A 27,170-nucleotide genomic window follows, 5' to 3' on the forward strand; every position below is an offset into this window, starting at 1 on the left:
ACGAACTTTACGTGAAGAGCAGGAGTACCGGCTTAGTATCCCCTGTCAATTGACCATCCATATCAGTATTTCTCCCAAGATACCCCCAGTAACTAAATAGCCACAGCCACCCCTCGCAGCTTGAACTTCTCCCCTTGAGGATTATCTTTCTGATGCTGGACCCAAACACGACCTATCTACCTGGCGTCTTTCTGTCTTCTGTTTCATATGGAAAGGACACCAGGCAGACGCCTCGCGTTCGGTAGATCTGTCGCGCTCGATAGTCGCTTTAAGATGCTCCAATTCTTTCTCAGTGCGCTTGACATTGGTGATGAAGAACCGCACATGGTCCTCTACGTGGTCGATGAGTCGAACTAGATTCGGCGACTGATGCAAACGTCGCATGTGTCGCCTCCGCGATTGGATCAGCTTCTGATCTGTGCAGTCCAGCGACAAGGCCTGTATCTCGTGAGCCTCTTCGGATCCCCAGCTTTTTACTTCGTACAGCTGGAAGGTATCGCTGTTGGCGAGGCACTTCCCGACCACGAAGTCATTGTCGAGCTGTTGGCCTGTATAGGACTTCATGTTTGGAAGGAGGAGGCAACAGAAGGGACACGGTCTTTTCGATCTTTAAAAGAAGGTGGAAATAACATTGGCACCTCGATGATATCGACGCTTTCTCCTCCAGTCTTGAGAACATATCACAACCATTCTCCAGCCTCGATGCCTATTTATATAATAAAAAGTGGTTGTTAAGGCTACCATGTCTTGTCACCCTCCATGCTTGAGTGTGAACTCACAGTGATCGTATATAGGCATAATTGATCTCGTGGTGCACGCCGCTGCCTGTTTTGGGCTTTGTTCTTCACACCGTCTTACTGCATCGACGATAGGCAGCGTGGGGCTTTTAAAGGACTTTATCAGAACATGCCCAACTATGGCCTCATCCCTTTGGTGGCTGAAACGTTTCTGTCACGCAATGCATCTTAAGGCGCGACTTCATATCCGCTGCAATCCGAACGTTACATTTCGTACCTTCAAACACGATAGCCAGGCTTCAGAGACTGCCTCCCTTTATTACACCGAACAATTTTCGATGAAACAGGAGCTGAACCAATTTCGCGAGACTCACCAACGACTCGAGACTCACCAACGAGTATCTCCTACAAGTGATTGGCCCTGCTTTACCCTTTATAAGCCCATATTTCAATCGTACCTTTCACTTAGTACAAGAAGCATTCTGTGTCTCATAATAAGGAACGACAAACACTTTGGTAGAAGTTCTTTACTGGGCTAGGAGTGGTGACTTTAGATATATATTCAGGCAGGTTAAGGAATGTAACTACCACATCTCTCAAGACCCTCGGTGCTCACCTTGCCAGCCCTTGGGTGCAAGAAGCCCCACATGTCAAGAATCTGATGTTCGAGAATCCCTAGCCTGCAATATCCCTCCTTACAATGCAAGACAAGAAGGGCGATCCAATCGAACTTCATGCCATCAAAAGCGTAGAGCTCAGCGGCGCTCTTAGAATCCCAAGGCATGCAAGGGCGGAACGCTGGCACTTCGCTGCTGCTGGGGAGGTCGCCCTCTCTTCACTCCGGCTACACAATCCTGCACATGGAGTATAAAGTCGTCGAGATGCGCAACAGAAAAGTTGCTTCCACACCGACAGACAAATGGGTAGTTCCAATGCTCCGACTGGCGTGTGGATGGCTCGTTGAGATGGGCGATGAAGCGGCGCTTTCGGTATGTGGAACAGTCAAACCCGCACGCGCACATGTAGCGATTTACACGAGGTTCGCCCTTGGGGGAACCTCATGAATGTCTGCTCGGTGACGGCGCAGCTTCTCCCGACTCAAGTGTTTATTGCATTCATCACACCTTCTGCGCTCATGTGTCAGTCAAAGTACGAGGATGGGATTATGGCAGAGGAGTGGCTGACATCTTATTCTGTCGACTCTGGGTGGCTGCCCCAGATGACGAGCCCGCGTACCCCGAAGAGAATGACTGGTCAGAAGGAATTGCCAAGTATCGCATCACTTCGTCCATAGGCTGGCAAGTGCTCGATCCAGACACATCATTGATTTGACCAAAGAAGCCCCTGGAGTTATCCACGGTGGATTGGAATGCTGAGACCAGCTGAGAAGAGGCGGCCTGGAGATGGCTAAGACTCGGATATGGCGTAACTGCATTCCTGGGAGTGGCGTGGCGATATGACGATTCGTGAGATCCGGCTTGCGAATTAGATGCTAAGGAATAAAGACCGGCATCCATTGAGCCAACATGGCAATGTGGTGGCTCCCATGAAGGGCCAGGCGACGTGACTACATGCTGCAAGTTGTCGGACATAGACAGCATCGACGAACCAAGGGCAGTTTCAGAGCTCTGCGTGGGAGTGCCGATCCAATGATGGACATCTTGAGGCTATCTCATGGTGTTAGCCGTTGAATCATTGCTTGGGTTGGAAACCTACAGGCGAAGGGTGGTCGTCCGCGCCCCAATTGAATGGTAAACTGTCCCATTGGAAGTCGGATGGCTGACTCTCGCTGTTCCCGTAACGCATTGGGGTCGAGGGGCTGTCGCTCAAGTCGATCGTGTGAATCTAGGGCTCGTGTGCCTAAAGGGTACCAGTCGTTGGATGTAAGAAATTGTGGTGGGCTGTCACTTCGCGGTGATTCAACCCAAGAATGCTGCATGAAGATGCATGTACTAGAGTAACAGGGCCTGTTCCATAGACATGAAGGTGGTTGGTATCAAGGGTTGAAACAATTGAGATGGGAAAGGGATTCGAGAGCGGCAACGAAGAGCTTGTATTCCATAAGCCTCTGAGGAGAGATATATAGCTATATACCCAGCACCATGGTCGATTTTTGAACTCCCAACACCCCCTTACATCGAGTATATCCCCCAAATGGAAACCAGACTGGCAAGGTCCAATACCAACGAAAGTTGGAACAAAACACGCTAAAGGTTATGATAGCGTGAGGTGCCGCTGGCCCTGTGTGTTATTTGAGGGGGAATCAGGTAAACATATGCCTCCCAGTCAATGGCCAAGGGATTATAGGGGTCATTTTGGGCAATTGAATGTCTTATACTACACCGACGGCGCGGGCTATTATGTCGTTCTTGTGACGGTCATGGGCGTTTTGTGATGTCCCGTATGTGCCCATCCGCGCGGCCAATGCTCATGTTAAGGCCCCTTTTACGAGAAATCTCCCAGGGCGTTTTGACACAAGGTCCGGCCCAGCCGATGATATGACTTGGACGAACGCCAACATTCTTCTCGGGAAAGGGAGACCGAGTTGATGACGTTTGGGTTATTCTGGACCCCAAAGGATATCTAGATATGGAGACAAGCTGGTTCGTGTTGGAATGTTCAAGCCTTTCTAAAATGCCCATTGTCTCGCTCAGATCCAGTTTTGGACGGATCAGACGACTGAGCCACACTTCGGTGGAAAACATGGAAATGGTAATATGAGCAGTAACTGAAGACGTGGATTTCTATATGGTTTCCATTGCAGAAGTAGGTCAACTCAACACGGTGACTGTAGTAGGCTATCTAGTTTTCAAGATATGTTGTGCGTATGGCTGGCATGGGTGATCGGTATGGGTTCGGAGTAAAAGGGGCAAACAAGCCGTAAATGGACCCATCGTCCACGAATATCTGAGCAGAACCCCCTCCCTTGGGGCTATTTGCGCGGTGAAGGCCCATTTAGGGTCGGCAATTGTCATCACCAGACCGAACTAATTACCCATACAAGTTGCCTGCGCAAAACCGCGGCTGGCACTACTTCGTCATGTAACAAAATTCTGGGCGAAGAGCTTGACGCCGTCGTTTCGCAAGTAGACCTGGACTCTTAACATGTCGCCCAAGGTAAGAGCCCATATCGTGGACCCGCCGTCCCTCAGGTTTGTGAACCCTTGGTTACGCCCGGGCCGGGCCACAGGCTGACGTACAAAGCCATCAGAGACTCGCGGTTGTTACCCGTGGCGAAGTCGCGTGGTTAGTAAGGCCGGCCTGCCATCATCGCCGCAGCACTGGCTATCAGGCCCATCCAAGAAGGATGTGACAATTTACACACACCACGATGTCTTTACTTCGATAGTTCGCTTTGGAAATTGACGTCTTTCGCCTGCCCGTTACATATGGATCGCCTTTCAGCCGGGCCCGCCCATTATCTCGGCTACGGACGGGAACGTCAGACGGAATCGTCCGAGTGGCAGGGACTGAAGCCTAGCGGCGTCGTCGGGGTATCAGCCGACTTGGGACCTAGGTTCCGCTTGTAGGATTCATTGGATTCCATATAGAACTGGCATTAAATGACTCGTTCTTTTACCAAACGCCTTCCTTAGAAAGTTGGTCAGCGATGGTAGTGGTAATGCCCTGTAAAGATAGGTAGATTCAAGGTACGTAATGCCTAATGCCAGGGGCTGCGGTGCCGGCTAGGTGGGACGCGGGATTTAGGGGGTTTAGCGGGGTCGGGGTAACGGTCAAGCTTTTACTTGCAAGGAGCCGCATGCCGGAAGATCGCGTCACAAGATTCTCAGAACACAATAACAATCATTTACTCAGTTAACCAGCGAAGTTGCTACGAGCCACTTGATCCATTCATTCATCCATTCAGTCAAAGCTGAGAAATTCAGATCAAACTCGCATTTTATCGTATTCAATCGGTTCTTTCTTGCTGAACAGAATGCGAGATTTCCCCGGACAGTGGAGGGACCGCCTATCTTAGCGCCTACCAGCCTCTAAACCCAGTAGCCTACGCCCTTCAAGCCCCCCAGGATGTCAAGTTTAGCGGGACGCCTACGGGACGTTACGGAATACCTCACCCGGACGTCTGGTCAAAATGCAAGTACATAATGTTTGCGCCGCGCCATTTCTGGCCTCATCCTACGATTCAAGCGCTATCATTCCTTGAAGGAAACCTGCGACACAGCATTTGAACCCCTCCAAGACCTATCTCACGATGGCAACGACAAGGAACCATTCAATCCCACTCGTAACCCAGTCGCAGGGACGCGGGACCGATTCCGACCAGAACCTCCACTCATCGTCATCACCGCCTCCAGCCTCGGTCCCAGCACTGGCCCCGATATCCCGCAAGAAGCAGGCGGCCGTGCTGGCCTCCGCCTTCGTGACCATCGCCCTCACCATCGGCTACAACCAGTGCTTCGGCGTGTTCCAGCAGTACTACCTCTCCGCCGAGCAAAACATCCTGAAGCCCTCTCCGGCATCGGCAGAGTCGCCGCCCACGGCGCTGCTCGCCTTCGTGGGGACGCTGTGCTACGGGTTGACGTGGGCGGGCGGCATCATCGTGAACCCCGTCATCACGCGCATCGAACATGGGGCCTGGACACCTACGGCGACACCCTCCTCCTCTGCTTCCCGCCTACGGCGCCTAAGGGTCCTGCGGCTTCTGACGCCGAGGGCAATCACCATGACTGGGGTGTGTATGATGTCTCTCGGGTTCGCGCTGGCGTCTCTGAGTACATCGATCTGGCATTTGCTGCTCACGCAAGGCTTCCTCGTCGGCTTGGGCATGTCGTTGCTGTACTTCCCGCTTCTAGCTCCGGCGCCGGGATACTTCACCAACCATCGAGCTACGGCCATGGGATTTGTAAGCTACTCATCCTCCAATCTCCAAAATCTCCCAATTGAGAGAGTAACCCCTCGGGAATGCCCACTAAATTGGTGTTTAAGATACTCGCGGGTGGCGGAGCTGGTGGTCTTATCCTCTCGCCTGTGATACGGGCGCTTCTCAGCTCTGTTGGAGGTCGCTGGACTCTGAGGATCTATGCCGGCTTCAACTTGGTTGCAGGGTTGCCAGTCGCCTGGTCTGTACCGCGAAGCCGATTCGCAGCCGGCTCTGCTGCCGAGCCGCCGGAGCGACCTAATACGCACGTATCGCGGGCGTTGGCTTCAAGAGCCACCTTCATATTTTCTGCCGTGGCCGCATTTCTCCAGGTTCGTATCGACCCTTTTCCGAGGTGCCACATTTTCTTGACCAGGTGGACTGACTCAACTACAGGCGGCTGGCGCACAACTCCCCCTTTCCTTCATCCCGTCGTACACCGTAGTGCTCGGCCAAACCGCCTCCAACGGCGCCACCCTGCTCGCCGCCAGCAACGCCATCAACGCCGTGTCACGCGTTCTGACCGGCTACGCAGGCGACCGCCTGGGGCGACAGAACACGCTGATCCTGACGCTGCTCCTCGCGGCGCTGAGCGTGTTCGCCTTCTGGCTCAGCAGCGTGCTGGCGGCGACGGCGTCGGCGTCCTTCTCGCTCTGGGTCGCCTTCATCGTGCTGTACAGCGTCTCGGCGGGCGGGTACTACGGGCTGTTCCCGGCGCTGATCGCCGAGGTCTTCGGGATCCGCCAGTACGCCGCCGTCAACGCCTTCATCCTGTTCGTGCGCGGGCTGGGCACCATGTTCGGCAGCCCCGTCGGCGGCACCCTGCTGGGCGCGCCGGACAAGGGGACCGCGGCCTATGCGAGCATCGCGTACTGGGACGGCGCACTGCTGATGGGGGCGACGCTGTGCTGTGCCGGGGTGCGCTGGGCCGACGGCAAGGGGAAGGGGTGGAAGTGGATTGCTTGAAGTGGCTACTCGTGTTTGCAGAACCCCAGCACATCAAGTTAGATGGCTCAATCATACCTCGGGACCAAAATGACGTGAGCTAAAAATTGCTGCAACGCCTAAACTACTAGTTCGGCTCTCAAAACTTACGATCTAACTGCTAGTGCATGCATGTCATGCATTAGTGTATCGACGCTGAGTGTTGATCTCTTGTTGATCACCGTAGCTGAAGGGCTAGTCAAATGACACGCATCGTAGTTGCAACAACTTGAATATTGTATTATCCTGAACGTACTAAGCTACGGCAAGCTCCAGTTATGTTATCATTTCATCATCATATCGTACATGTCGTAGGTCCAAGGGACGGGTGAGCAGTTAAATGCCGTACTTGTTGAAGCCGCTCTTCTCGCCCCCTGCGACTGCTGGCCGGGCTGCTGGCCCCCGGTGAGTCCGCCGACAGTGTTGCCGACACCCTGGGTCACGCCACCGACCGTCTTGCCAACTCCGTCTGTGGTCTGGCCGACGGCGTTGCCGAGACCGGTTGTGGTTTGGTTGAGGCCGCTGCCGAGACCTTGCGTCGTGCTGTGCAAAGGAAAGAGTACACGTTAGTTCCGACGCTTGCGAGATGTGATAGTGATGGCTGCTTACCTGCCAACGGCGTTGCCAACACCTCCGAGGAGACCACCTTGGCCCTGTGCCTTCTCTCCACCGGTCAGGACGTTATCGAGACCACCGACAACACCGCCGAGGAGACCGCCACCTTGGTTGCCAGACATTGTGATTGTGTGTTGGTAGATTGTAGGTCTGGGTAAATATAGTAGGTGTGATAGTGTGAAAGTGTGTTTCTTGTGTGATTTGAGAGAGTTAATCTGATGAATCTAGATGAAAACTACAGCAATGCAACCCTCGAGGTTCTTATATGCACCGTTGGCCATGCCCGTCATGTATGTAAGTCAGAGGTGTGGCAGTACGTAAGTCCCGAGCCTGACAGTAAGCCACAGCGGCCCTGTGACGTAACGGGGCCGTTATGATATCACCCCCCTTCGCCCTAGGCCAATGTGGGGCGGTCCAACGGTGCGGGAGTCGAGTGGGGGGCCTTGGGGCTTGCTTGTGGTTGGTGGCCTTTCGTTTTGTGGCTAAGCACGAAACCTGTTTTTGGTCCAACTCCGACGACGACAGCCAACCACTCAAAGTTCACCGATCCCCAACTTCTGCGCATTTCCATCGCAGATTAGCCACAAGCGAGAAGTCTGGCGTCTGGCCCGACGTCAAAGCAGTGGCAGTAGCCGAAGTGCTGGGGTGTTTGGGTGCTTGGGTCTGGAACATCGTCAACGGTGGGCTGCATGGGGCAGGTGGATTCAGGGGGTCCAACGGCGGCTGGGCAGATCGTCCACGGGAGCCACATATGACCGGTGAGGTCACTCGAGATTGGAGATCGGTTTCGATCGATTGCTTATTAAGGCCAATCTATTGGACACACGGAGGCTCGGCAACAAAGCCCAGTTTTGATCCGGCAGGCAATCACAGTCGTCCTCGAGTGCTGCGTGGCTTTCTGACCAGCGCACTGACTGAAGCCCCCCTTTCTAACCGTATCCTTAATTTGACTTCCACAAAGAACATCGGGCGAGATGTCACGCGCAACTACCTTTTGCGACTAGCTACCCTGTAGCGTGGCTTGCTGTATTCTACCAAGTAATCATCCCCCTCAGCAAGATGGTTGCTTCCAGGGTAGAGGAGAGCGGCGCCCAGATCGCCTCCTTGGCGGCCGATTCGCCTTGAAGCTGCATTAGGTCGAAACCTAGGGCCGTTGGCGCCTGAAATGTTCGACCTGCTCCGTCAATCCCAGTTTCTAACACCGCGGGGAGAACGCCTCCCATGACGAGCTATATTGGTATCGTGGCAACTAGTAGTCCACGATGCCCCCCACCGGTTTGCACACCAGCTAGCAAAAGCGGAAACCCGGTTAAGGACGATGTATAGAAAGAAATTAAGATCCATATAATGTAGAAAGAGGCGCTTGCGTTGAGACAAGAATCAGGTAAAAAGAAACGCATATAAATTAATTCGCAATGTGGTACCTATGACTATCGTAACTCCCGATAGATGGGGTATCCTCGGCGTGGCACATCTAATATACATACAATAAAAGCTTCGCAAAATTCGCCGAGATGTAAGTAATCTCCTTGATCTCACCCCTAAACCCCTGACTGCTCCCGCTTCAACCGCGGCTTGACGGAATCGATCCATGCATTGTAACATTGCCGGATCTCCATCGCCACATCAGTTGATCTTGTAACGGCCTCACTGCCGAGCGACTTCTCCAAGCAATCCAACTTCTCTCTTACAGCCGACTCTTCCTGGACGGCCCAGTCCTGCAACTCCCGGTGGAGGCTCAGGGCATCTGTCTCATGCGATTCGATAATCTTTCGAAGTTTAGCCCGCTCATCCGCCATTGACTGCTTCAAACTGTCCAAGGCCGCGTGTACGTTATCAAACCCATCTTCCATAGCGCTCGGCTTATCCTGCAACATCTTGAGTATATCGTGCTTCCCATAGATATCTTTGATGTGGACTTGGAGTAGCTTCTGTTTCTTATCGTGTCGCCGCGTCTGCTGGTCGAGCTTCATGAGGGTCTCGTCAAACTGTCTCTTCAATCTGCGATTCTCTGTCTCGAGGCTGGCCTGGTATCTAAGTGCGTCCGCCTCTTTATGGGCCTCCTGCTTCACCTGGGCATTGCCCGCATCTTCTCCAGGATCTTTGTGCCCATCCTCCTTTGGGATATCATGGTCGATCTTTGCCTCTATGGTACTGGGAGTTGCATTGGGATTGTCTCGTTCAACCTTGACCTCGACTCTCTGTTCATTAGCCTGGCCGCCATTGTCCTCTGCGGGAAGTTGTTCATTGCCCCTGAGTGTGTCGGGTTGAGTAGCTTGGTCGGCGATCCAGTTGCCGATTCTGTCATCATGATCCTGCTCTTCTTGGGCCACTAAACCGCCATGAATCGGTGTTTGTGGTTCCTGCTTTGCAGGAGGTGGCAGCATCATGGGCGGGTCTCTGGGAGGTAGGTCCTGCGGAACATCCCCACCCTCGTCGTCATCATGAGAAGGCTTTAGTGGCATGTGTCTGATAGCTTCTACGACAGCCCTCTGGTAATCAGTCTTGGTGTTTCCCGAGCTAACAATCTTACTGAATCGCGAGTAAACCAACGTCAGCTTTTTGACCAGAGTGCGGGAACCGGCAACCGGCCCGGTGTCGGTATCCTCTTCCCAGCAACCATCATCGTAGCGTCGGAAGATTCTGTCACGCTTGTCCTCAAACTTCCAGTCGAAGCCCTCGTTGTCCTCGGACGGGTAGGGCTTTAGGAAGCTGAGCCGATCGAGGAGCAGCTCGTGCTTGTCGATAAAGCGGCCGGCGGTATACAGCAAGCAGAGGGTGTAGGCGTCGAATTCGATGTCTTCCTTCTTATCGTTGCGTATGGGCGAGATGAAGTTGTTGTAGACCCTGATTGGCGAGAACATGAGGTTGATGGGCAGTCGGTAGTATTTGGCCAGTAGGCAAGTGTAGAGCCACTGCAGACGGTTCTTGGACAGGGACCCGGGAAGGTTTTGGATCACACGGGGCTGATATAAGGATGGCTGTTTCGTATCGATCGGGTAGGCGGCTGCTTGTTCCCAACAGAGCCTGGGTGGTTGGTGGGTGCAGTCCCTCCGCACGCAAGGGCTTTGAGTATCCCACTTGCCGAGCTCTCTTTGCAGCTTGATGAGTTGCGTGTCGTTGAAGTCTTGGAAGTACTTGACCTTCTGCCTGGCGGGGGGACGAGCAGGGGCCGAAGATGGCCCTGCGCCAGCATTGGAGCTAGAAGGTGATGCCACTTGATTGGACATCATGCCGGGTCGGAACTTGGGACGGAATGGACGGTGTTGCCGGCTTGCGCTTCTGGAAGTATCGCCTAGAGTGCTTCGTCTGAGTTGGACTGAGAATGATGAGACGGAAGGATGGATAAACAAATCACGTATGGGACGAGGAAGGTGGAAAGGAAGTTGGGGGTTGTGGGGTGCGGGAAGGATGCGTGAACTGGTGCAGTGGGTGAGATTTGGTGTTGAACGAATGCCCAGTATTGGACTTTGGGACGGACGTCAACAATAAATGCTCTAACCACACATCACGGGACGGAAGATAAGCCCTTGACAGAACAAAGGAGAGCGGAAGTTCGGGATTGGAGAACCAGTCCTGGTGGTGTTTAAATAATAAGGCCGAGGCCCTCAATCGTATTGAATGGGCCTTCCACGTTGAATGGTTCTCCCACGCCGGTGAATGCATCACTTCTTGTCAAGGACAAAGTACATAACAGTCTGATCATACGCGCACATAGTATAAAGAGTAGTGTCACTGATGGGATTCTTGCATAGGTCGGCCTCCGGAATCGAGAAGGCCATTAATACCCACCATCTTTGGTGTCACAAGGCGGTTAACTAGGTCGAGTCTTGTCGTCGACATCTGTCCGAAAGGGGTCGTACTTACAAAAGCGAATATTCATCAACACCCGCAATACGGAATTCTGTACTGGTGCGATGAACAATGGAACTTTGTCTGCAATAATAACAATATACAACCTTTCTCGCACCCAATTGTTCACTATACCAAGCATCGAGAACCAGCAACAACCCAGCTACTCCAAGGCATCTACCCACAATCTTGATATCGGGATAACTGATTATTTCATGGGTGAATGTGACTGGATTGCTGGAAGGCCAGACTAATCACTGGAGTAACCCTGGGTATACGGCAACAGTGGGATAGTCTGTCGTTCTTAGTCACAGTGGCCTGACCCCTGACACACCCTCCCGAGTGGTGATTCCACTAACTCAGTCTGATGGCACTTGCCCGTTTGCACCCGCTGGTTGCCCCTGCTCAAAGTACGCAGTCTAAATCTCAAGCCTGTGGCCGAGGAAGGTATGGGGCACTGCGCTGCTGTCGAGTCCTTTGGGCGTAACTCCCAAGCAGGCTCGTTCTTCGCCAGTTCCCGCCCAACCACGCCCACTGTTGGATGCCTACGTCTGTAGCACTGTATTTATGCCCCGCCACATGTAAGACCCATTGTCTCTTCCTCCTCTTCTTCATCTCACTTACATTCAACCAATCGTCACACATTTGCTTCAATCAAGAAATACGGGCCTATTCCATCTTCGAACCTCGCTCGAAGCCAGTGAGCTGTGACTTGATACCCACACGCTCACATGCTAATTCTTCGTCAGTTCACGCCCAACAATGTCCACACTCGCACGCACACACACACACACACAGAAACACACACACACCGACGACGACGACGATAATGACGATAGGGGAGGGGCTGGAGGGCCCACAAACAACAATGGGGGCCCGGGCGGGGTGGCCGGAGCTGTCATTGGGGGGTCACCCTCACCATCGCCATCATCGCCTGGCTGTGGCCCAGGGGGCCGAAAATAGACGACCTCGAGAAGCAGGTCCGGGGGCTGCGGCTCCAGCTGGAGCTGCAGGACCTCCAGCAGCAGAAGAAGAAGCAGCAGAAAGAGAAGGAGCAGAAGAAGCAGAACAGGGAGGAGCAGCAGAAGCAGCAACACCAGTAGCACCAGCCCCAGCACCAGCCCGGGCCCCAGTAGCAGAAGCATCAACAGCAACAACAACATCAGCAGCAGCAGCAGCCCCAGCAACAGCAACAGCAGAAGCAACAGCAGAAGCAACAACAGTAGCAGCATGGCCAAGGCCAACGGCAGGCCAGTGGCGCCGGAGTGGCGCGAGGAGGAGAAGATCTGCGTCGCCGCGAGGCCAACCCCCGAAGTGCCTAGGCTTTTTGGGATTTCTTTTTGGAAGAAGCAGAAGAACGACCGAAGCTTCTCTGTTTCTTATTAGAAACGCAGAATACAAAATAGAAGAATAGTTATTTAATCGAACTCAACAGTTGTCGCCTGCAGCTTTGTCACCTTTCGTGAAACTTGTGCAAGGACCGTCAGTTAAGCCCTGCGAGGCTGTCGTAGCGGCCGTCTGTCTTCTGTATTATATAAAGATAGCCCGTTATCCCTTTCTCAAATAGAACGATCACCATGCCAACGATGGGAGTCACCGTAATGCCCGACCTAAGCATGTTGTGCGAACCTTTCATAGCTTGTAATAGACGAGCCGTGCTTAAGGTTAACGAGTTTGCGTATAATTATTGGAGCGGTCTTCTGCGCGTTATGGATTGGAGATCTGTTGGGTTATACCTTCATTGAACCGAAGAGCAAAAAGGAATGAATCGGAGATAGGTCGTGTGTATAAACTGAGAAGAAACAGGTTATTTAACCGCGACTTAAACACAATCTTCTCTCAAACAAACTTATTCAATTCCTTCTTGTACCATCGACAGATCACTTGCACTTCTCATCTCAAACTTCCCTTAATATTGACTACAAAATGTCGGACGAAGATTTTGAACAAAACCCGCCTCGATACGAACACTTCCAACTTTCCGAAGTGGTGGACAACGACTCTCATCGCAGGGTCTTGGAGAACAAGCTCCAAACCCGGGTGGACTGCTTAATGATAGAATACAGGGGTAGTATTCGAAGCATACTGGGCAATCCTGCCGACACAACATATTTCTATGACCTAATCCGACGATGCGCTGACACAGCCTCCTTCTGCCTAATGGAGGAATACCTCATTACCCAAAACGGACTTCCGGCCGGTTCCATGAGATATAATCACATAACTGACGCCAGGCGGCGCATCGGTGAGCAGCTCATCGGTATTGCTGATTCTTTCGACTGCCAGGGAAAGGTCAGACTGTTCATTTCCAGCAGCTTCAAGCGGCAGGTGCTCAAGATGAGAATCGTCAACCAGGCCATCGAAGTGATTCAGATGGCTACTTTAGGAGCAGGGAAAGAACTTTTCATCGACTTATTCCCGCTAATGGCCCTAGCACACTCGCTGCTTGCCACGGCCAACCAAGCCGGAGAGTACATCTGTCGTTGCCTTGACCAGGACAAGAAACCCGCGTCCCAAGAGCTTTGGACTTTGATCTCGTCTCCGCCACATGGCCCGGAGTACCACCAGGCTCTTGGGGAGCAACTGAAGACGAGCGCGGCAGCTACCAGCGCGGAACATTCGACGTAAACGCGCTCCTGTCCCTGACGAGACGTGCTGTGGTGGGCTGGGCGTGGGACATCGAGACTGACGGGTCACGGAAAGCAGCACCGGATGTCCATTTACCCGTGGTAGCAGTCATGATTGAAAGAGCCAGCTCAATATATCAATTGACATGGATGCGAGGGGTACGTCGGAGAGCTGGTGGTTGTCATGGGGACGATAATAGTGACCGAATGTGTCTGGTTCGGAATGAAGCTCTGTACATTTGGGGGCTCCTTGCGTTATTCAACTTCCATCTACATAATTTGGAAACAACGGGCGCCTGGAATCACTACAATCAATCAACATCCTTATTAAACTATAAATAAGAACCTCGGATTGTGCTCCAATACTGTCTGCAAAGAATGCGAATGCCCGTGATTGCGCTTGCTGTCCCTGCCTCCTATCAGCCACTGATCTACCCGACCGCAAACTCATGGGGGGCCTCATCACAGCCATGCCTATATGCCAATGCAAAATTAGTAGGATATGAATAGACAGGTGGTTCCGGGATTGATCTCTGTGTTCCAACAGCGGAAATGATTCAGCGTGATGCCATTTGCCACGTCAATGGAGCAGGTGTCGCCGTCTTCACTAGATGGAGCTTCTTACAGTTTTTCAACATGCCCGGCACCAGAAACGGCACCTCCACGGCGTTGGAGACGCCTAAAAATACCCGGAGGTTTCGATCTGCCACAGCTTTCGTATGTTAAATGGGAGAGGAAATCGTGAGTTCGCGAGAAGATATGGCGGAATATGTTCCCTGCGCAAGTACCGTATACGCCTCATTGTATTACCTCAATCCGTACGCTTGAGCAAGGACTGGATCTCCGGAAACCCGGGATGGCTGCGACGGGTTTGGGCACCAGACGATTCCGGCGGTCTCTAATTTCGGCACTTTCTAGATCTAGCGACGGAAAGGACGGCACGCCCCGGAAAGCCATACCTTGAAGCGCAGTAGGAATCTTCGATACTATCGCGATGATTGTCAAATCTCCGCGTGCGCCAAATTTCATTCTCATGAAACTCTTCCCAATCAGGAGCTTTTCGGCCGGCCAAGTGGGCTTATCATACGACCGACACCACCCATCTTTGGTTCGGACGCCCTTGGCAGACATGTAACAATCTCTGTCTTGTTGGTAGATGGCTCGAAGACCAGTCTAGATGACCCCCCCTGGAAAGTCGGACCAGAGGTGGAGAGCTCGCAGGTGGGGATGTGGAAATAGTCCAGCCCTGTCACGTCAATCTCAGGGGTGACGATCTCCACATCCAAGGGGAATTCAAGTAATGCAGATGCTCTATGGTATTGTTTGACTAACCGGCGAAACTACCTGGACTTTTCCCTGACATGCACAACCTCCACCCTCTTCATAATGATACTTTTGGAGTTCGACGGGCTTCTTAGGGGGACTTTGTTGCTGTCGTCGTCGTGCAAAACGAGCTCTTGACTCCCCGGCTCGTGGTAAATAGTGGACGTCATGCCCACCTTGTCCCTGCCACTCTGGCGCATGTGCAACTCGAATTCGTCGGCCCCCGTCTGGGAGCTGACATAGATGTGGGAATGGGGCTTGGAGCGCTTCGCCGTCCGGTTCGTGCCGCCCCGCGCGTAATAGCCAGTCGCGGGGCTTTGGCCGGCGCCGTATGATGTATCTTCGCGGCCGAGGCACCTGTTCAGCAAGGGCTTGAGGGCGGGTATCGAGGCCGCAATGACACCCAGTTGTGATTCCAGGTAGCCGAAGAACTGGATACTTTGACGGCTGTGGACAAAACATTAGGTCAGTTAAACCGCCACTTTTAAACAAGATATTGGGACCGGTGTGAAATGCGCAACTTACAAGGTACTGTCCGTGTCCGTGGCGGCGTTCACTTGGTAGACAGACTTGACTAAACCGATAGCCACGGCACTGCAACGGTGTTTGCTGGTTAGACACTATCAAATATTCCTGCCATCAGGAGCATCACTTACACCCATCCTAAGCTGAGAATGCCCACGATGTAGATTCGAGTACGCATCTTCATCTGCAGGCTCCAGACTATCGGAACTGGCAAGACGGCGAGCGCAACGTTGGTGAATATGTTGAATCCTGAATGAAGGTCAGCAGTACGTTTGTAAGGCCAAAGAGAATAGTGACTCATACCTGTGTTGATCAATGCAAATTTGATGAAGAGCTTTATTGAATAGCAATTTCCTTTGGCCGACGCCGGATCCCAGTACCCAGACACTGGTTGACAGCGGAGGATCATTGTCAAAGCTGCCATGACAGTATACGCAACGATGAAGACTCCGAGGTCGAGAGTGGGTTAGCAAGAGATTCTTAAAGGCACACGGGGAGCACTGTATTCTTACGGATCAAACACCACAAAGCCCAGGAAACCCATCGGGCTCGTGTGAGACGCATCAGCGCAAACGCGATGGAGATCTTGATCAGGCAAAGGTCGCAGAAGTTCAGCAGCACCTGGAAGAATCCCGCATGCTTGAGGGCAATGAGCTCGTCCCTTGGTATAACGATCTGGTGCCTGCCTAGGCCGTGATCTACCTCGATGATCCAGACAGCATACTGGCCCACTGCGACGACCTAGGGTTCTCACGCGTCAGTACGCCAGACTGCGTATCGAAACGGAAAATGCAAACGAAGGGCTTACCACAGCAGCCAACATGGTCCAGTCGTCTATTCCCATAGCTCTGATCAGGCAAGCACGAGTGTAGAGTCGCATAGCGACGACGATCAGGGCCAAGAAGTGGAACACTCCGGTGATGGCCAGAATCATTGCCGCATTGCTCTCAGCCACGAAGGTCGGATCGAGCGTCGACACATCTACCGGCTTGCCGGGCGGGCCCGTATGGGGAGCGGACGGCATTTGGAATACAATAGAACGAGTGAACAATGGGCTATCGAGAGTAGCAGATGGGCACACGATCCCCTAGTCCTAGAAGAGTGCAGATCGTCGCCGACTTATGTACACATCCCCATGTCGCCTCAAAACCAAACCGTTCAGACCAACCAGGCGGCTCATAGGACCGATACCATGGCACCTGCATTAGGGGAGCATTTCTCCTCGGTAGACTGCAGCAGACGTTCGATTTGCTGCCTCCTGTCGCCCAAAAACTCTCAACTCATGGTAATACGGGTAGCAAACATACCATGCCTGTTTCGTCCACTCTGGGCTAGTCTTGCCTCGCCTCATTTGCCGTTACATATCCCTTGCTTCCGATCCTTACAGAGTAACATTTGCTACACAATGCAAGGGTTAACCGTTAGGTCTCTTGTCTTCCTTTGGTAAATTCTTAGTAAAAGTTTCCGAGATGTCACGGAATGGACCCAACAGCCTCAAGGACAGAGCTTCCACGGAATGGCATGTTTGGCAACATATCTAGATGATACGACCTCCACAGCGGCTCTATCCTCCTAGTGTCTCGGTCGTAGATTGCCCGATGCGCATTAGCCTATGCGGACCCCTGGCGCGGGAGCTTCTCGAATACCCCGTCGGGAGCCACTCCGGATGCACCCCAAGATGGGCCGAATTGCCAACGGGGCCTGATATTAGAACAAGCAGTTGGTTTTAGGGAGGTGGAAGCTCTATAAGAAACGCCGATCTTTTGATGAGGCAGACAATACAGACCAATTCACTGCTGCATGCGCATTGTTTTGATCCTCCAACCAGTCCAGCACCAACAGACCCAATCAAAGATGCAGTTCGCCAAGTTAGCGTCGTTGTTGACCCTGCTCGCCAGCAGCAGCGTGCTGGCGGCTCCCGTCGACACTGGGTTCAACAGCACGGCTCCCGTCCAGGCGCTGCAGGACAAAGTCATCGCTCTCCTTGAGGCGAGGGGCAGCACCAAAAAGGGCATTGAGACCACCTCGAAAACCGGATGCTCTGTCGCCAACGCCCGCATCCGCCGCGAATGGTTGGTCGAGCCCAGTCCTTTCATCTCCCTTTGACCCATCCGTACCGGCTGACCGTCCGCGCAGGTCGACTTTGTCCAAGCCGGAGCGCAAGGAGTACATCAAGGCCGTGCAGTGTCTGCGTCAACTGCCGTCCAAGTCGGACCCCGTAGCGGTGCCTGGCGCTCGCACGCGCTACGACGACTTTGTGGCCGTGCACATCAACAACACCCGCACCATCCACGCCACTGGCAACTTCCTCACGTACCACCGCTACTTGGTGGCCTTATACGAGGACGCCTTGATCAACGAGTGCGGGTACAAGGGCGCCCAGCCGGTAAGAGACCCGACCCTCGGTTTCGTAAATTGTTCGTCACCTCACTGACACGTTGCTCGCCTCTGATAGTACTGGAACTGGCTCGCCTACCAGAACGACCTGAGCAAGAGTCCCCTGCTTGACGGAAGCGAGACGAGCATGGGCGGCGACGGCGCCTACTTCGCCCACAACGGCTCCAAGACGGCCATCGGCTGGTTCCAGCCCGGCAAGGGCGGCGGTTGCATCGCCAGCGGACCCTTCAAGGACGCCGTCGCCAACCTCGGTCCCGTGGCCCCGACCATGGACGGCCTGGCCAAGTCCCCCTCTCCTCTGGCCTACAACCCGCGCTGCCTGCGCCGCGACTTCACCTCGCGCGCGCCCCGCACCTGGTTCACCGTCGAGAACTTCCTCAACCTCACGACGGGCGCCGCCTCGCACGACGTCGCCAAGTTCCAGACCGAGCTCCAGGGCCGCTTCGGCGACGGCTTCCTGGGCATGCACACGGCGGGCCACCAGAGCATCGGCGCCGACTCAGCCGACCTGTACTCGAGCATCAACGACCCGGTCTTTTTCCTCCATCATTCGATGCTGGACCGCGTCTACTGGATGTGGCAGGCGCTGCACGCATGCCAGTCGCGAGCTATCGCGGGTACCCGCACCATGATGAACAGCCCGCCCAGCGACAACGCCTTGGTCTCGGACGAGCTGCCTATGGGCCCGTTGGGGCCGTCCAAGACTATTGCCCAGGTGATGAACACGCTGGATGGTGACAACCTCTGTTACATCTACATGTAGAGCAGTCGCTTGCCTATAACTACCGTTTATAACCACGACTATGCCATTTACTTCGGAGCAGCATTAATAATACCTAATACGCAGTCCAGGTTGTTGTGATCGTGGTTTCTTTCGATGATATATGAGTTAGCTCTGTAGCCGTGTCAGCATAACGAAACGGTGGCTTTTAGGCAGGACACGACAAGTTTCGGGGGTAGTGATAGGGGGATTGATCTTCGCTGACAGCGGAAGTTCCCGTCAGCCCATAAATTGGGGTCAGGGCACTGTGGGAGTAAGATTGTGGAGAGATCGCCGTCGATATAAGCCTAATACAACAGAAGGATCTGCGTCCCAAGTCACGTGTATGTTCCTTTATTAGTAAGATTGCTAGAAGCAGTAACTCTTCTGCTCTCGTATCTGGACATGCTATGCTGCAGGAACCACCTACGTCACATTATTGGCCGATTGCTGACATCTAGTCATGGCAGATGTCATGGCTCACCCTCGACTCACCTTTGCCGTAAGCACACCAGCTAAACCGTGATATCAGCAAATGCACGGTCGAGCTCTAGACTTAAGTCCGCTTGTCCTTTCTGCTTGAAATGATGATATCGATACCGTGAATACTAACAAGCTGGATTTATGTTGGATATCCCTGGCACCCATCTCATTTGCCTTTCTGTTAGCTTCTCATTCTACTGCAAGGGTTTCCCATACCTTACCAACATACTGAGCAGTGCTCTTGTTATTTACGACCATTCAATAAGCAGTCAGACTGGCTTTGAACAAAATCACCCGAGACGAGTGGAGAACGTTTTAGGCGCGTATTGACTCTAGAATAAGCCCTGCAGATCACCATCTGGGAAGCAATTAGCTATACGTCGTATTGACAGGGGGCTTTTCAAAGACACGCAACCAAATGATAGCATCAGCATTTTGCTAAGACATCTAGTCTAATTGCTTCTCAAAGGAGCATTAGGGCACACTATCATGAATCTTCTAAGGTTATATTATGCGAGCAAAGCTGTCAATTAATATACACCGCAGCAAGCTTTCTGCCAGCCGCACTTGGCTTCGTTCCTTACTGTCCGACTCAAATGTACGATCACAGTTGAGCATAAGATGCAATTTGTAATCCCCCGACAGGAGGACACGAGTACCGCGGGGCTATCAAGCTAAGAAAATGCACATTTGAGCGAAGAACGAAGATATAGCTCGGACGGAATTAGAAAAAGTGGCCTTTGCAGCAATATGGACAGCCAATTACTGAAGAAGCGTGCTCTAGGTCGATCCTATCAGCCAAGTCTAGGACAGGAAGAATGAGGTTTGTGTTCGATGTGTACCATACGAGGCAGTGAGGATTATCGTCAAAAGTAGACAATGAACAACACATTGCAGCCATATTTAGCACTAGCTAAACTTAAAAAACTAACTATAGTACGGTTAATATGAATGTGGTGATGTTCAAAGCTGAATAAAGGTATCAATGGTCTTTTCACAATGGGTTCCAGTCAGCCTCGAGCGCTGAAACAAGCATGACAGAACAAAGCTACTATTAGGCATCAGCTCAGCTGAGCTTAGAAGAGTCGGCACTCGGATGGGGGAAATGCAGGTGCTCGCAATCTAGGCCCTTCGCTGTTGCTGGCAGGTCGCAGGGCGGTAAGCTGAGCTCAGCCTTCCCCGGGCTTTCCTCTGCCGGTCGGCTGTCGCCAATCCTGAGATCGACGAGTGGAAAGGGAGCCGCTGGACGCTGCTCCTTCCGGGTGGCTCAGAAAAAGACCAACACGTCAGTCGCCAACCGTCGAAGCGGATTCGTCGGTCGGAGTTTCTTTTACCTAAACGCGTCAGCGCTAGCACGAATCGGAGAATTAAATATAAACATCTGCCAAGCACGTCATGCTTGGCAAAGTCCCCGGTGTATATTTTCGGTCAGCGAATGACAGCTCGCGTATTTTTAGTGGTCCAATTCGAAGCTCTCACGGTGAAGTGGCAGGCTTGGTAGATGTAAGAGTGCGTGTTCTAATTCCACAACTGTACCTTGGGCATCACGACATCAATCAGCCATGATGAGAATAACCAGGCATGTCGAAGAAGGAGAGTGCGATTAGGGGGCGAGATGGAGGCCTGGATGGATATAAAAGCATGCCGCTCTGCTCTCCAAATGGCCCCTTTCCTTCATCACCACCAGCATCAACTCCAGCTTCATAGACATCTCTCCTGCTTCTCACTCTCTTGTCACTTGACTTTTATTCTACTTTCAATCACAATGAAGTACGCTACCGCCCTCTTTGGCCTCCTGGCCGCTACTGGCGCCTTCGCCCTGCCCGCCGAAGATGTCGCCAACCCCAACACCGTCACCATTACCCTCCGGGGCCAGCGCAACGACGTCTCCAAGACGCAGGTGGACAAGAACGGCTCCAGGACGCCCAACGGCAAGGGCCGCTGGACCTCGGTCGAGCTCGCCAGCCACAACATCAAGAACGACAAGGGCCAGGACCTGCGCTGCAAGATCTTCAGTGAGAAGGGCAAGGAGATCACCGTGACCCGCGGCCAGAACGTCGACACCACCTTCAGCGACGCCGGCAAGGGCAAGTGGACCTTCAAGATTCCCCGCCAGTCCCAGGTGGGCAAGATCCAGTGCAGCACCAAGTTCAACGCCGCCCCCGGCCCCAAGGAGGCCCGCGCCGAGTCGTCCGAGGAGGCCGAAGTCGACGAGGTCGAGGACGTCGCCGAGGAGTCCCAGGTCGAGGAGCGCGCCGAGCCCCAGGTCGATGCGCTCGCCGTCGGTCCCCTTACCGTCACCCTCCGCGGCCCCTCTGAGCTCGCCACCCAGACCCAGCTCAAGCACAAGGACGCCAAGGCGCCCACCGGCTCCAGGGGGCCCCTACAACTCGGTCCAGCTCAAGGTCGTCAGCGGCAAGAAGGAGGCCCGCTGCCAGCTGATCGGCCAGAACGGCAAGGCCATCACCCTCGTCCGCGGCAAGAACATCGACACCACCTTCGGCGACGGCGGCAAGGGCGCCTGGGCCTTCAAGGACCCCAAGACCAGCAACGTCAAGCAGATCAAGTGCGACCCCAGCTTCAAGTCCCGCAACTGAGCGATATCCTGCTTCTATAGACAACAGTCCTGTTTCGCTTCTATTGCGTGACGGACCTATCATTGGACGGATGTTGGAAAAGGTCTGGGTTGGGTGCATGGTTGGAAGTTACGGGGTGTTCATGACGGGTTCTGGTTGACTTTTGGATTATATACGCTATAGCCGTCCACTCGCTTTTGCATTTGCACAAATAAGAACTGGTACCTTTCAACTTATGGTCATTTAGTTGACGAGCTGTCGATTGTGAAGTCCTTTGGCCGGGCGTATCTAGGAGCTGCCCAATTTCCACGGACTTATTATAATCACATTCATCCCTATACTATACCCCCTGGATAGCGAAGTAATTTCTGCCACTCCTGGACAAATTTGCCCATTCAAACTGAAGAAAACGACTTCTCGTTAGTGATCGACGTAACCCCATTCGCGCTTTAGGGAATTCACCCATTCCGAGGCGGGCACGACTGCATCATTGCCCATTCTGACCTCTCCACGAAATGCCATAAGGAGAGCAGCCCGGTCAAGCTTTGGCACCTGTAGCTTGTCGTGCGTAGACTTGCATCGCAGGCCGGTCACTGTAAGTTTCTGCATGTGCCCCTTTGGCATATCTGCCAAGCAGTCGTCGCAGAAGCATGTATCAAAGCAGCACTTGCATTGATGCATGCCTAGATCGAAAGTCCACGACCTGAGACAGCCGTCGCAGCTTAGTCCACCCCCTAGTCCCCGATTGCCAGACCACTGCGACAGAACTTCTCGAATTTTCGAGTATCTCTGGTGGTGATTGTCACTGGAATCGTCTTCGGGTGGGTGTTCGGTTTCAAGCTTTGTCAAGATTTGCCGAGTCATCATTATCTGGGTGTCCAAAGTCTCCCAGGGGTGACACTTGGATCGTAAATCCTTCATTAGAACTGTGCTCAAATTCCTTGTTGCTTCATCGTCGAAGGTCAAAAGCTTATCCATGACGTCCAAATTCCACGGGAGCTGGAGGGATAATGCTATTCTGGCATTGATGTCGTCGCCAAGGTGCGTCAAGATACATGCTAGGCTGTAGTAGGCTTGCTGGTCGTTATCTTCAATATCGTCCGAGAGCAGGTCGAATGCCGTCTTTATACTGGCCCGGAGTACATTTCGAGCTTCTGTCTGGTCTTCTGCTGCCAAATAGTAGGCGGCGAGGTGAGCCCTTGGGGCCGACATACCAAACTGACCATCATCCGCTGCTAGTCCTTTCATTTGCTCGATGTGATACTGGCGATGGTAAACAGACTCGTCAAACCCAATCGCCTGTTCAAAGTGATGGGCGCTCAGCAACATCGCTGCCATTTCGTGATCAAGAGTCTGTCCCGGTTGACCACTCTTGACTAAGCATTCCTTCCACGCCGACTGCGCTTTGTGACGAGCTGTGACACCCTCGACAGAGTCTTGGCTGAAAAAATATAGCCCTATACCCTTGTAAAGCAGCAGTGCCACATTATGGACTTCTGCTTCTCCGCTGTCGAGAATGTTATCAATCAGACAAAGAAGCCTATCTAAGGCTTCAGTATTGTCTCGCAGTAATCCAAAACATTGGACAAATAGCTGGTCGCGCGATCTTTGAGATATGAATCTGCCGGAACCGGTCGTAGAAAGGATTTGTTTAAGAATTCCTGATTGTGTTGTTGCAGGCCTCACCTGATCAACCCCACAACCAAGCAGCTTGCAAAGAAGATCTGTTGCCAATCTCTTCTCTCCAATATTCAAGTACAGGTTCAGAGCCTGAAAGCTTACGTCGTCGTCCACGGACACGCTCTGGAGGGTTTTGTTAGTATGGGCAATGGCTTGGTCGACCATCTTGAGCTCTCCATACCATCCTGCAAGCTTGAAATGGATATCTGTGATCTCGTGCTGGGCAGGCTGATTCTCCGTCTCCATGACCACCAGAACCTTTTCCATCAGCTTGCAGGCATCTCGCACCTGGTCGTCCGCCGCTAAGCAATGCGCAAGGCCCTGAAAGCAAGATTTCTCCGAGCCACCGAGCTCAATAGCCTTCCTGAAGGCCCCCACCCCATCTTTGTATTCTTCAGAATTTTGGAATGTTTCTGCTAAACGCCGGAACCAGAGGGCGTCCTCTGCATCATCCTTCAGAAACTCTTTGCATCTTATAGCAACGTCTGCAATGCTGGGTTTCACGGCCTCGGTAGGCGTTGTTTCTCTGGCCAACGCCTCACCTTGGCCGTTTTCCGGGCTGTTGAGTGACGTGCTCGGCTGAAATCAGGTTAACTATCTTTCATCTCCCAGTGGTTGGAATACTGACCATGGCAAAATAGTCTTGAAGCCACTTGAAGGGTTTTGACACCTCCCATTCCGTGTTTCTCAGCCAGCGTGTCGCTACGCACTTCATGATTCTGACAAGTAAGGCTTGATTCGGATTTGCGCCTTGTTCTACACCCTGAAGCCACTCACGATCAAGTCGACCAAGCTGGCTGATTGCCGTGGTATCAGAAAGCCAGCGCCTGAGTGTGGTGACTTTCTTAGCATTGCCGTACCAAAAGTCGTAGTAACTACAGCTTTTCCAATGCGTTTCCAAAGCAGTGTTGAAAATTATCTCGTATATCCCGTCTCCGATTTCAGTCTTCTCGGCATCAGTCAGCTCGTCGACGCCTGTCGCATTTCGAAGAAATTCGAGATGGTCTGGCAACCAATGAAGCAGGTATCCAGAGATGGCTTCTGTTCGCTCGTTGGGCGGCTCTTTCAAAAGGCCGAACGCAGACCGCACAATTGCAAGATGGGCATCGTAATCGTCAACACCTATGTCGCCTTTCGCGCCATTCTGTTCGACAAGTTCACGAAACCGCGTGCTGTCGTGCTCAAATTTCGACGGAAGACTCCACAAAAATCTTTGAACACTTTTCAAGTCACCTTGGGTAATGGTGATACAGCCAGTGAACTTGGGAGATTCGTCGACTCGACGACGTTCCTTTCGTCTCTTCTTGATTGAATCAGACATTCCGTCGGCAATTACGACGTTCCCGTCCCGGTTAAGCTTGATCAGGGGCTTGTATTTCCCTTCCAGCTTTTTGATCAGCCTCAAAATCGGCCGTTGTTTAAATCGTAAGAACTAAGAGACGTTTTGTTGGTTAAATGCTCGAGTACCGCTTTTGGTGAAGATGAGTTCACCTACCAGCGAAGCTTCCAGCTCTTCGACGACAAACCACTCATACCCGTAGATAACCCAGATCAACAATTCGTTCAACTCTTTGACTTGTTCGGCCGTGAGGCTCTCCTGCAGTTGCCTTACTACCCTCTCCGAAATGGTTTGCTCATCTTTGTTCGATTCGTCGAGAATTTGTTGTACATCAGACATTTGACCGTCCTGCTCAGCAACCTTGTTAATCTGATCGATAGCTGCATTGACCTTGGCGAAGCTTCCTTTCGCTTCCTTGGCGAGAGTATTCCTGATCCTGTGCCTCATGTCTAGGGATTCTTCATCCGCCTCCTGGAATAGGCCGTAGTCCTTCAGTCGGAAATCGACAAAGGTTAGGATGTCCTCATGGTTGTATATCTGGATATCGATCCGCGACGTCAGATGCTTGAGGGAGTCTATTGGCGTGTCTGGCCACACCGACATGGCTACTCTAGCCGATGACTGGTTTGCCTGATGTGTTGATGCTAATATATGGAAGAACTGTTCCCTTGCCTCGTGGAATATTTCCGGAAGGCCCGCAATGCCATCGATAATGACGTAATGGATCGATTTGTTCCTCGGCGATCCGATTAGTAGGAGGTCCCAGAGCTCAAGAGGCGTAGCGTCTTTGAGAATCCTATGGCTATTAGATATGTTATCTAAAGCCTGGGAAAGGTTTGTCGCATAGACTTTGTCCTGCTCGGCGAGCAAGTAGGAAATGCACTTCATGGCTGTCTCGACCGGCTGCTTCTCGCCGTCGTCCTTCCTCATTGAGATGGGAAAGAAGTATCCAGCGACAAAGGCCCGTGTGGATGCCTTTTCGGGAGATTTGTTGGCATAGTGGAGGCTGCGTACCATAGTTGACATCATCACGGACTTGCCTGTGTGCCTATCGCCAACAACGAGGAAAATGGGATTGGCTTCGGAGTTCTTGCTGTTTCCCCAATCGGCATACTCGGCATGGTTTTCCACCCATTCCGCGGTGTGCGGCGTGCGTTGCTCCCATACCTGCTTGCCAGTACCAATCGACTTCGTCAACCGGTCATCTAGACCAAGCTTTTCCTTTATCGTTTCAAGCTGGGACTGACGTTTCTCCGCATTCTTCTGCACAAGAGTGTCGATGCCGCTTTTGGATTCCAAAGTGGTCTTGAAGATATGCGTCGATTGGATTGATTGAAGGGCCTTCGTACGCGTCTCGAACTTCTTGACCGCCTCCTCGACGCCCGAGTCGTCATTCCAAAGAACACGCTTCGCACTCGCTGCCCACTTGTCCCGCTTCCGAGTGGAATCTCGGAGCTTAATAGAGAGAGCGCAGATATCAACAAAGCTCAATAAGAGCTCGTGGATAGCCCGTTTCAGTTCCACTTCGATGCTCGCAAACTGCTTGATCTCAATCTTGCGATAAATCTCAAAGTTGTTCAAGCTGGGCCATAAGATCTCTAGCAGGCTATAGATCATTCCCCAGAACTTGTGAACCTCTTTAGGAACGTCGAGCAAGATAGCGAATGCATTGAAGCAGATCTTCGAGGGTGCGAAAATCTACGTAGTTGTCAGCGGATATTCCGAATACACAGTTTGATATAATACTAGCAAGCAACATACTGTTCCAGCGCCTTCTGCGACGACACCGCCGAGAATCTTCAAGTATTCAAGAGCCTTCAATCCATACTCCTTCATCTTGTCGTGATTGCCTCCACCATTGTCGGAAGTCTGGGCATCCTCAATCTTGTTCTTACAGTCATCGAGCGTCATAGTTGGTTCTTGATCAGGTCTTTTTCCGGTCTGCTCCTCAAAACGCTCACAGGCAATCTTCCACATCTCGTCGAATGTCGACACATTACTGTCGGTCGCCATTGTAGAATGATAGATCGATGCGACGGCAATATGCTAAGGTACGAACTGGTAAGCGTAGAAGAATGTTTAACGTTCCATGCAAGAGCAACGTGGAAGGAAACGTATCAAGCAGTTGAAAAGGATGGCAAAGCTTGATTTCTTTACATTCTAGTCGTCCTGGCGTATATATTTTACCATTCTCTAATGGTTGCAACCATTAGAATTAGGAAGTGTCCAGTATTGTGAGACTTCCAGGGCCTGGTCCGAGAACCTCTTTGTTATCACGCCTTCTTCATATGATAGCCGGCCATGAATTGTCCACTCCAGCCTGTTAGCCTCAGCTCTGGTAAAGTCATTGGCGGGACCATCGGCCTTCCAATTGAGCCGTATTGGTTAAATGC

The 27,170-nt window shown here is 52.4% G+C and overlaps 11 protein-coding genes across 11 annotated transcripts; 4 read left to right on the forward strand and 7 right to left on the reverse strand.

Moving 5' to 3' along the window:
• Positions 1–141: 141 nt before the first annotated feature.
• Positions 142–564, reverse strand: PG998_008495 (uncharacterized protein; the record flags this gene model as incomplete). The annotated part of the gene is made up of 1 exon (XM_066875311.1): positions 142–564. The coding sequence occupies one exon, from the start codon at positions 562–564 to the stop codon at positions 142–144; it is 423 nt and encodes a 140-aa protein (XP_066731256.1).
• A 744-nt stretch (positions 565–1,308) lies between these two features.
• PG998_008496 (uncharacterized protein) lies at positions 1,309–2,543 on the reverse strand (the record flags this gene model as incomplete). The annotated part of the gene is made up of 3 exons (XM_066875312.1): positions 1,309–1,570; positions 1,974–2,404; positions 2,454–2,543. The coding sequence occupies 3 exons, from the start codon at positions 2,541–2,543 to the stop codon at positions 1,309–1,311; spliced, it is 783 nt and encodes a 260-aa protein (XP_066731257.1).
• Positions 2,544–4,950: 2,407 nt separating this feature from the next.
• Positions 4,951–6,582, forward strand: PG998_008497 (uncharacterized protein; the record flags this gene model as incomplete). The annotated part of the gene is made up of 3 exons (XM_066875313.1): positions 4,951–5,601; positions 5,685–5,948; positions 6,013–6,582. 3 exons carry the CDS (start codon positions 4,951–4,953, stop codon positions 6,580–6,582), a joined length of 1,485 nt encoding a protein of 494 aa, XP_066731258.1.
• A 302-nt stretch (positions 6,583–6,884) lies between these two features.
• On the reverse strand, positions 6,885–7,337 carry PG998_008498 (uncharacterized protein; the record flags this gene model as incomplete). The annotated part of the gene is made up of 2 exons (XM_066875314.1): positions 6,885–7,143; positions 7,210–7,337. The coding sequence occupies 2 exons, from the start codon at positions 7,335–7,337 to the stop codon at positions 6,885–6,887; spliced, it is 387 nt and encodes a 128-aa protein (XP_066731259.1).
• Positions 7,338–8,756: 1,419 nt separating this feature from the next.
• On the reverse strand, positions 8,757–10,448 carry PG998_008499 (uncharacterized protein; the record flags this gene model as incomplete). Its single annotated transcript, XM_066875315.1, has 1 exon — positions 8,757–10,448. The coding sequence occupies one exon, from the start codon at positions 10,446–10,448 to the stop codon at positions 8,757–8,759; it is 1,692 nt and encodes a 563-aa protein (XP_066731260.1).
• Positions 10,449–11,935: 1,487 nt separating this feature from the next.
• PG998_008500 (uncharacterized protein) lies at positions 11,936–12,170 on the forward strand (the record flags this gene model as incomplete). The annotated part of the gene is made up of 2 exons (XM_066875316.1): positions 11,936–11,964; positions 12,017–12,170. The coding sequence occupies 2 exons, from the start codon at positions 11,936–11,938 to the stop codon at positions 12,168–12,170; spliced, it is 183 nt and encodes a 60-aa protein (XP_066731261.1).
• An 823-nt stretch (positions 12,171–12,993) lies between these two features.
• On the forward strand, positions 12,994–13,695 carry PG998_008501 (uncharacterized protein; the record flags this gene model as incomplete). Its single annotated transcript, XM_066875317.1, has 1 exon — positions 12,994–13,695. One exon carries the CDS (start codon positions 12,994–12,996, stop codon positions 13,693–13,695), a length of 702 nt encoding a protein of 233 aa, XP_066731262.1.
• A 1,339-nt stretch (positions 13,696–15,034) lies between these two features.
• PG998_008502 (uncharacterized protein) lies at positions 15,035–16,566 on the reverse strand (the record flags this gene model as incomplete). Its single annotated transcript, XM_066875318.1, has 5 exons — positions 15,035–15,464; positions 15,543–15,611; positions 15,674–15,791; positions 16,055–16,283; positions 16,351–16,566. The coding sequence occupies 5 exons, from the start codon at positions 16,564–16,566 to the stop codon at positions 15,035–15,037; spliced, it is 1,062 nt and encodes a 353-aa protein (XP_066731263.1).
• An 830-nt stretch (positions 16,567–17,396) lies between these two features.
• PG998_008503 (uncharacterized protein) lies at positions 17,397–18,702 on the forward strand (the record flags this gene model as incomplete). Its single annotated transcript, XM_066875319.1, has 3 exons — positions 17,397–17,614; positions 17,679–17,928; positions 17,998–18,702. The coding sequence occupies 3 exons, from the start codon at positions 17,397–17,399 to the stop codon at positions 18,700–18,702; spliced, it is 1,173 nt and encodes a 390-aa protein (XP_066731264.1).
• A 2,236-nt stretch (positions 18,703–20,938) lies between these two features.
• PG998_008504 (uncharacterized protein) lies at positions 20,939–21,878 on the reverse strand (the record flags this gene model as incomplete). Its single annotated transcript, XM_066875320.1, has 3 exons — positions 20,939–21,565; positions 21,636–21,793; positions 21,836–21,878. The coding sequence occupies 3 exons, from the start codon at positions 21,876–21,878 to the stop codon at positions 20,939–20,941; spliced, it is 828 nt and encodes a 275-aa protein (XP_066731265.1).
• A 300-nt stretch (positions 21,879–22,178) lies between these two features.
• Positions 22,179–26,790, reverse strand: PG998_008505 (uncharacterized protein; the record flags this gene model as incomplete). Its single annotated transcript, XM_066875321.1, has 4 exons — positions 22,179–24,017; positions 24,067–24,870; positions 24,934–26,475; positions 26,539–26,790. 4 exons carry the CDS (start codon positions 26,788–26,790, stop codon positions 22,179–22,181), a joined length of 4,437 nt encoding a protein of 1,478 aa, XP_066731266.1.
• Positions 26,791–27,170: the final 380 nt, after the last annotated feature.

The sequence above is a fragment of the Apiospora kogelbergensis genome (genome assembly GCF_038363985.1).
Source record: "Apiospora kogelbergensis strain CBS 113332 chromosome Unknown utg000005l_segment0_segment0, whole genome shotgun sequence".
Classification (NCBI taxonomy): domain Eukaryota; kingdom Fungi; phylum Ascomycota; class Sordariomycetes; order Amphisphaeriales; family Apiosporaceae; genus Apiospora; species Apiospora kogelbergensis.